General features: G+C 36.9%; 1 protein-coding gene across 1 annotated transcript; it reads left to right on the top strand.

Moving 5' to 3' along the window:
* Nucleotides 1–375: 375 nt before the first annotated feature.
* Nucleotides 376–2501, top strand: LOC131073456 (uncharacterized protein At4g15970-like). The gene is made up of 3 exons (XM_058009890.2): nucleotides 376–759; nucleotides 1339–1719; nucleotides 1832–2501. The coding sequence occupies exons 1-3, from the start codon at nucleotides 574–576 to the stop codon at nucleotides 2327–2329; spliced, it is 1065 nt and encodes a 354-aa protein (XP_057865873.2). The 5' UTR covers nucleotides 376–573; the 3' UTR covers nucleotides 2330–2501.
* The last annotated feature ends 4602 nt before the right edge of the window (nucleotides 2502–7103 follow it).

Genomic DNA, 7103 nt, shown 5'->3' with positions numbered 1-7103 from the left:
TTCATTTTAATAATCCAAAATCAATTTTGACCATTACACAGAATAAATATATTAATAAAATATAAAATTATTAATTCATGACATAATATTTAAATAGTGTATGTATATAGCCTATCTGAAAAAGATTCTCTTCAAGGACTGAGCCCATTAGGAAAAATTCAACACCCTTCCGTAAAATCAAATACCTAGATGTTTTCTAAGGCAGGCGCACCCGTCTTATCGGTGGAATCCTATACAACACATAAACTAAACCTTTTTGTGTCTTCTTGTGGTGGAAATTTATAGTCAAAACAAAGCAAAGCGATAAAGGGAAAATACAAATCCTTGTAATCCGTGATTTCTATGTCTTTCGAGGCAGCGGCCTTGATGGACCTACCATTTGTAGTTTCCTTATCCTCTCCTCTTGACTCTCCTCTTGACTTCGTGGAGAGTGGAAACCAGGTTAATGTTTCTCTGCAACTTCCTGCAACCTACGTGGCGTTCTTATGTGCCTTAAAAATATTAATTTAACACAGAGAACCGCTTTCCAGGATACAAATAGGGGGAATTGAGTAAATCTCTGTGCAGGCCAGCATGAAAGGGGTTAATCAGTGGGTCGTGAGGACGGTGACTGCATTTCTGGCTTCCATAATAGTGGTGGGATTTGTGTCCATTGCTATTGATGAACAACTCCAGGCTTCCTTCACTCCGATTCTCATCAGCATGCAAAAGCTCTTCCCTTCAGAGATGGACGATTTGCATGCAAAAGATCCAGATATTGTAAGATATTCTCACCTTTTTAATTCATCATTAACTGCAATAGGCATAACTGACCTTAGTTTTTCGACAGGATTATGTCTGTAATTAATTGTGTGTTCCTTTCTAATCTATAATCAGAAAGAGTACAGTGAAGAATTGAATTATAGTGATATACAGAAGTTTCTGTAATTAATTTTATGTATATAAATTAATGTTTTAGATCATATTTTGTAATTCAGAAAGAATACAGTAAAGAATTGAATTACAGTGATCTATCTCTGCCTCTTTTATAGATTATATATGCAATTCAATTTCTCAATATCATGAATCACTGAAATAAATATTAATTCAAAAATAAATACGCATGATTTCACAAATAGTTTTTGAAATTGCAAAGATATTTTAAATAGATCTAAAGAGACACTAGTTCTGAATCTTCTATAAGGTAAATTATTGAAAATATAATTTTCCCCTGCTTTTAGAGAGGTGTACTAAAGATGTCTATGCTAATTTATAAGATTTCAATATAAAATTAACAGTTCACAAATAGGTGTGATTTAGAGCCCTGCACTGATTTACAGTTTCCTCTGTTTCTCGCAGCCTCCTTATAATTCATCAAATGTTACAGACGAGCTAAAAGTAAGCCTTTCAAAAGCGGCGAACCAGGAGAAAACCGTTATAATCACGACTCTGAATGCGGCGTGGGCGCAGAACAATAGCATGGTGGATTTATTCCTGAAAAGTTTCCACATCGGTAACGGAACCGAGGCGTTGTTGAGAAATTTGTTGATTGTTGCCGTAGATGAGAAGGCGCTCAATCGCTGCCGGGAAATTCATCCGCATTGTTATCTGATGAAAACAGAGGGAGTCGATTTCTCGGGAGAAAATCTTTACATGACTCGAGGTTATTTGAAAATGATGTGGAGAAGGCTTCGTTTCTTCGGACAAGTGTTGGAGCGAGGATATAACTTCGTTTTCTCGGTAAGTTAGGTTTTCATGTTCGTCAAGGGTTTGGAGAAAATTGTACAGTAAATTTATATCATATTTCCTGATTTTTCATCAGAATAATTCAGATTATATTATTATCATCCAGGATGCGGATATTATGTGGTTTCGAGATCCCTTTACTAAATTCTCATCCAAGGCAGACTTCCAAGTAGCATCAAATCGTTATAGAAGGAAAGCAACTAATCCCTACAATAAGCCCAACGCAGGATTCATGTATGTTCGCTCCAATGAAAAGACAGTTGATTTTTTCAACTTTTGGTATCGCTCTAGGAAAGATTATCCCCGTAAAAATGAGCAACAAGTGTTGAACCTACTGAAATGGTACGAGTTCAAACGCAGGCGACTTAAATTCGAATTCCTTGACACTAAATATTTTGGCGGGTACTGTGAAAGAACGAAAGATGTGAACTCGGTTTGTACCATGCATGCCAACTGTTGTGAACTCGGATTGAAGGCCAAGGTTATTGATTTGAGAAATACTCTTTCCGACTGGGAGAAATATAAGCAACAAGAAAAGCTAGGTAAAGGCAAGGATGTGCTCTGGACATCTCCAGACGCATGTCAGAATTCCGGTCGCCGATGAAGACTGTTTTAATACTATTCATATGATAATAATTAGCTTGAAATCTGCTGAAGACTGTTTTAATACTATTCATATTATAGTAATTAGCTTGAAATCTGCTGTGGGATTCTCGTGAAAGCGTTCGTAGTTATTTTTGTTAATTTCCATTTTCACATTTTAGAAAATCAAATTAACCACCACCTACCAAATTTAAATACTTGTTTGCATCCAATTTAGACTTTTCATCTTAAATCATTTAGAGCAACACCAACAAGAGACCTAATGTGTCATGTTTTTGTCAATGGTGTGATGTTTTGGGTTATTACAAAGTTTTAGTAGGTGAAGCATTTAGGACAACTGACAAATCAATATGGTATGGCAATCTTACTATTGCATTTTGTGCCTTTTTATTGACTTAGGCTTTCCAATTCATCTAAAGATGTTGACTTAATTTGACTTTTTAGAAATGTATATTTATGCAAGTTGTTAACAATTTAGTAGAACTAGGAATATGTGATAACTCTTAACAAAAAAACTAACTAGCAACAACCAAAAAACTAGCTAACAGAGAACTAACAACAATTAACACAACAAGCACCCAATCATCATCCATCTATCAATTCTCATAGACCAGAAGCAATCACCTGAAAAGCTTGTTTTCCATTATATTGACCCCACTTCATTCAAAATTATTTTATGTATATTTTGATGGACGAAATCGTTTCTCCAATGGCTCTAGGTTTGAATCTTAACGCCCTCGTTAGCAATGTAATCAGCAACCTGGTTTCCTTCTCGAAATATATACTAAACTTTGAGTTGTGAAAAATCCTTAAGAATTTTCAGACTTTCTCTCATTGGGGATCTGATCTCCCATGGGCCTATAATTTATTCTTTTAATATGTCAACTATTAGCTTTGAATCTACTTCCACCACAACCTTGGTAAAACCAAAATCTTTAGCAAGCTTTATACCGTCTGAGGGAGTAGTGGCTTCAACAAAGTTGTTAGATTTTATTCCTAAGAACTTAGCAGTGCATTCAATAAGTCTCCCTTTACGGTGTTTCAAAACAACACCTGCACTAGCTTGTCCAGGGCTACCCTTGGAGCACCTATCAAAATTACATTTTATCCAATCTTGATCAAGGAGGCTCCAAAGAGTTTTATTCTATTTATCTTCTTCTACTAGTTAATATTTCTCATATCTTGAGTAAGACCTCAAATTTGTTTAATCCTTATTTCTTGCATAGCAGGCATGTCTTTAAAGGCCTCAAAGGAAACAAAATTGAGATTAAATTCAATTATTTGATGCTTAATAATTCGGCGTTAGTTGTTATGGTTATAATTGTTTTATCTCTTTGAGTTTTTGTATTGCAGTATTCATGGCATATGTGGAGTTTGTATCTTTCAAATTTTGAGATATTATGCTTAAGTTTTGTGAATAGGGGTTTGCCTAAGTCAAACCCCAGTTGAGTAATCAACCTTGAATGAAATTTTGCTAATACTGAGATAAATAATGGAAAGATATACCTCAGATCTGCAATGACTGATAATGATGCTTTGCTTCTTGAAGAAGACCTTTAAAAATTCTTGATGATGAATTCTTGAATGCCTGATTGCTTGATTGCTTGTTCTCTCCAATTTTACTATATCATCTTTGTATCTCAAAATGAGAGGGGAAAGCCTCTTTATATAATTGCCTATTAAGAAAATATGTTAATTTTCTGACATAAGCTGACACAGAGAAAGGTTTCCTACTCAAATTTGAGATGGGTGAATTGGTTTAAAATAGGGCCTAATTAGGGAGGACCATTATGTGGTGCCATGGTCCCAGGGAGGACCAAGGCGACACACCCTAGTCCTAACCTAATATGGGGCTAGGATAACAGGGCAATGCAAGGTAAAATGTAATATTAATACTATATTTGTATTATGTGAGCATAAATGGGTCGTAGTCAAACATAGGGATGCGAATACTACGGTGAGGGTCCTAAATGTGGTCTAAATTGTAAGGGAGTACAATTTAGGATGCTTTATTTAGCCTCCACTAGTGGGAGTATGAGCTTATGCAAATACTAATGGTAAAGTAGAAGAAAGAGAAATGAAGAAGAGGAGGAATGTGGAGCAAAATCACGAGTATAAGACATCACTAATTCTGAGGAACCAAGCCCCCAATCTTAGGATCTTAATGCACTTAAACATATGTGTTAGTCCTCCATTTTTTGTTTTGATTTTCAATTCCAAAGTCATCCTTTAATTATTATTTTCCTTTTTGGATGTGTGTTTCCTTCCTTTGAGTTTAATTGATTGAACCTTGTCTTAGTTCAAAGTTCAGGTTCAATGTCCACTTTAAAGTTAGTTGTCTTTGCGGCTTTGTTTCATGGTAAAAGGCGAGCGCTATTGTTGAAAGTTTATGTCAAACTTGAACCTTTTGGTTCAAGGTTCAAGGTTAAAAGTTAGTAATGTGTTAGTCTTATCTTTGCTTGTTCATTGTCTTCTGTTGCCATGAAGACTGTTTTGTGTTATGTTCTATGTTTCTTCTCAGAGTTGGACTTGAACCTTTTGGTTCTTGGATCAAGGTTCAATGTTCAAAATTCATAATCTGAGGCCTCATTCAAAAGTGGTGCACATATCATGGAGGGAAAATTATGGTAAGAAAGGGAATATTTTGGAAAGTTCAGGATTTCAAATTCTAACTATGGCAAGTAATTATCGTAATTCGTGTGGCATGTAATGGAGTGACCCAAAATTAAATGCATGCCAAATATCCATCAAATCGGGTATCAATTCACACGAACTGACTAAATTAGTGCAGCTAGTGAGGATTTGAGTGAGATTTTATTCACTTTTGTTGCAAAAACTAGCAATCTCTCAAGTATTTTCTTAGTAGTTGTAGCGTCCTAAAATTGTGACACTTACAATTTCGACTGCATTTCGGTCTTCACGATGGCGACGCAACACGCAACTTGAATGGAGACCCCGAAACCTGATTATGACACTGAAAACTGCATTTTTCAAGCACCCTGGCCTGAACCTCCTTGCACCCTGCTGTCCCGGGAGGTGGGACCAGAGCGCCCAGCGCCCTGGTCCTTCAGGACCAGGGCGCCCAGCGCCCTGGTCCCCCAGGACCATGGCGCCCAACGCCCTGGTCCCTGGGCCTATTTTGGGCCCGGTCTCCTAAGGGGTCTCGGGTCTTTTTGTTTGTAATTTGGAAATTAACTTTCCTGGTCGGCCTAAGGTCGGGAAAATCAGTCTATCAGCCCTAAATGACAAGTATATAAACTACATTTGCCTCTCCCATTTGGATAAGAAGGACATATGTATACAAGCGTGGAAACTATACTCAAACATTCAAGCATTCAAGCATTCAAGCATTCCTTCTAAGTCTCCATTCAAGGCCAAGTGTTGCATTCAAGACAAGGATTCAACCATTGAAGAGGAGATCACATACTACATACAACATACTACAACAACATACAACATCTATACCTTCGCACATAAGGATACAAACATCCTTAGAACAAGGTATTAGTACTTGTTTTACATACATTTACATTTACAGCACTTGCTCATTTCTTGGTTAATTCCAAAACCGGGGTTTGACCTAAAGGCAAACCCCTAATCCCTAACCCCCCAATCGTGTTCGCTTTTCTATGTGTAGGTTGCAGGTACGCGGCTGAAATTGAAGATTTGGAATCCTTGTGCAGAGACGAACAGATCCCCCTTCGTTTCGTGGATTTTTCGGAGGACCGTGGCGCTCGTGCGCCATCGTCCCGACAACTTTTGCTCAAATTTGTAGGACAGCGCCATATCGACATTTTACTGCTAATTCCAGGTCCGCAGCTTCATCCTATATCCCTATCTCAGTTTATAAGTGAATCTTTGTCACTTTCTATGCATTCCTAGCTTAATTCTTCTATGCACATTCTTTACAAAAGAGGGTAGCCTTGCTTTCTTAACCCTTGAAACACATTTAGCATCCAATCTTGCATTGTGTGGGATTGGATCTTGTGGGTTTCAACCCCTCTTTTGAATGTAAAGTCTCTCCCCTAAGTGAAAACCATCAACCCTAGTGAATCTCCCTTCTCTCTCCTTGGAGTTGGAAGAGGGGAGAGCAACTAGGGTTCGATCGCGATTTTCCGCTTTACATTTTGGTGAACCCGACGTGAACATCCTTTCTGATTATTCATAGTTAGATCTGAAAATTGGATTCCTTGATTACATTTCCATGTTTGATCTTTTGCAAAATTTTAGAGGTTAATTGCATAAAAACCCTAAATTTTCTTTTTAGTAATTAAGCTTGTGAAATATCTAAATGTTAATGCTTGTTTCAGATCTGCCCTTCTATTACAAATTATCAATTCATATTTGTGCTTTAATTTTGAAAATTAAGTGGTTAAGTGTCAAAACCCTAATTTTTGAAACCCTCTTGATTCAACCTTTGTCCGACAATTTCATTGATCAAAACATCTCCAAATCAGCTGTAACTTTGGATTCCGCAATAAAATCACAATATCTTTCATCCCTAAAAATTTGGAAAAAAGTTGCGAGGACCGTGTGCACTCCGAGCGCCATCGTCCCCGACATTTTTTCCGAAATTTCGGGAGCTAGATCTTACTGTATTTTCCTGCTAAAATCCAGAATTTTGGCTGATTTTATCAAATCTAACACTTTCAAAATTACAGTCAAAGTTGGTCTTGTGATTGCTTGGATTAAGGCTTCTAAACATTCAAAAATCATTGAAATTGAAATTTTGTGTCAAAATTGTGTTCTTACTGTCCTAAATCTGAAAAGTGTAT

The sequence above is a fragment of the Cryptomeria japonica genome, chromosome 7 (assembly GCF_030272615.1).
Source record: "Cryptomeria japonica chromosome 7, Sugi_1.0, whole genome shotgun sequence".
NCBI lineage: Eukaryota > Viridiplantae > Streptophyta > Pinopsida > Cupressales > Cupressaceae > Cryptomeria > Cryptomeria japonica.
Note: the sequence above shows the minus strand (reverse complement) of the source record. Positions and strands in the feature narration are given on the sequence as shown.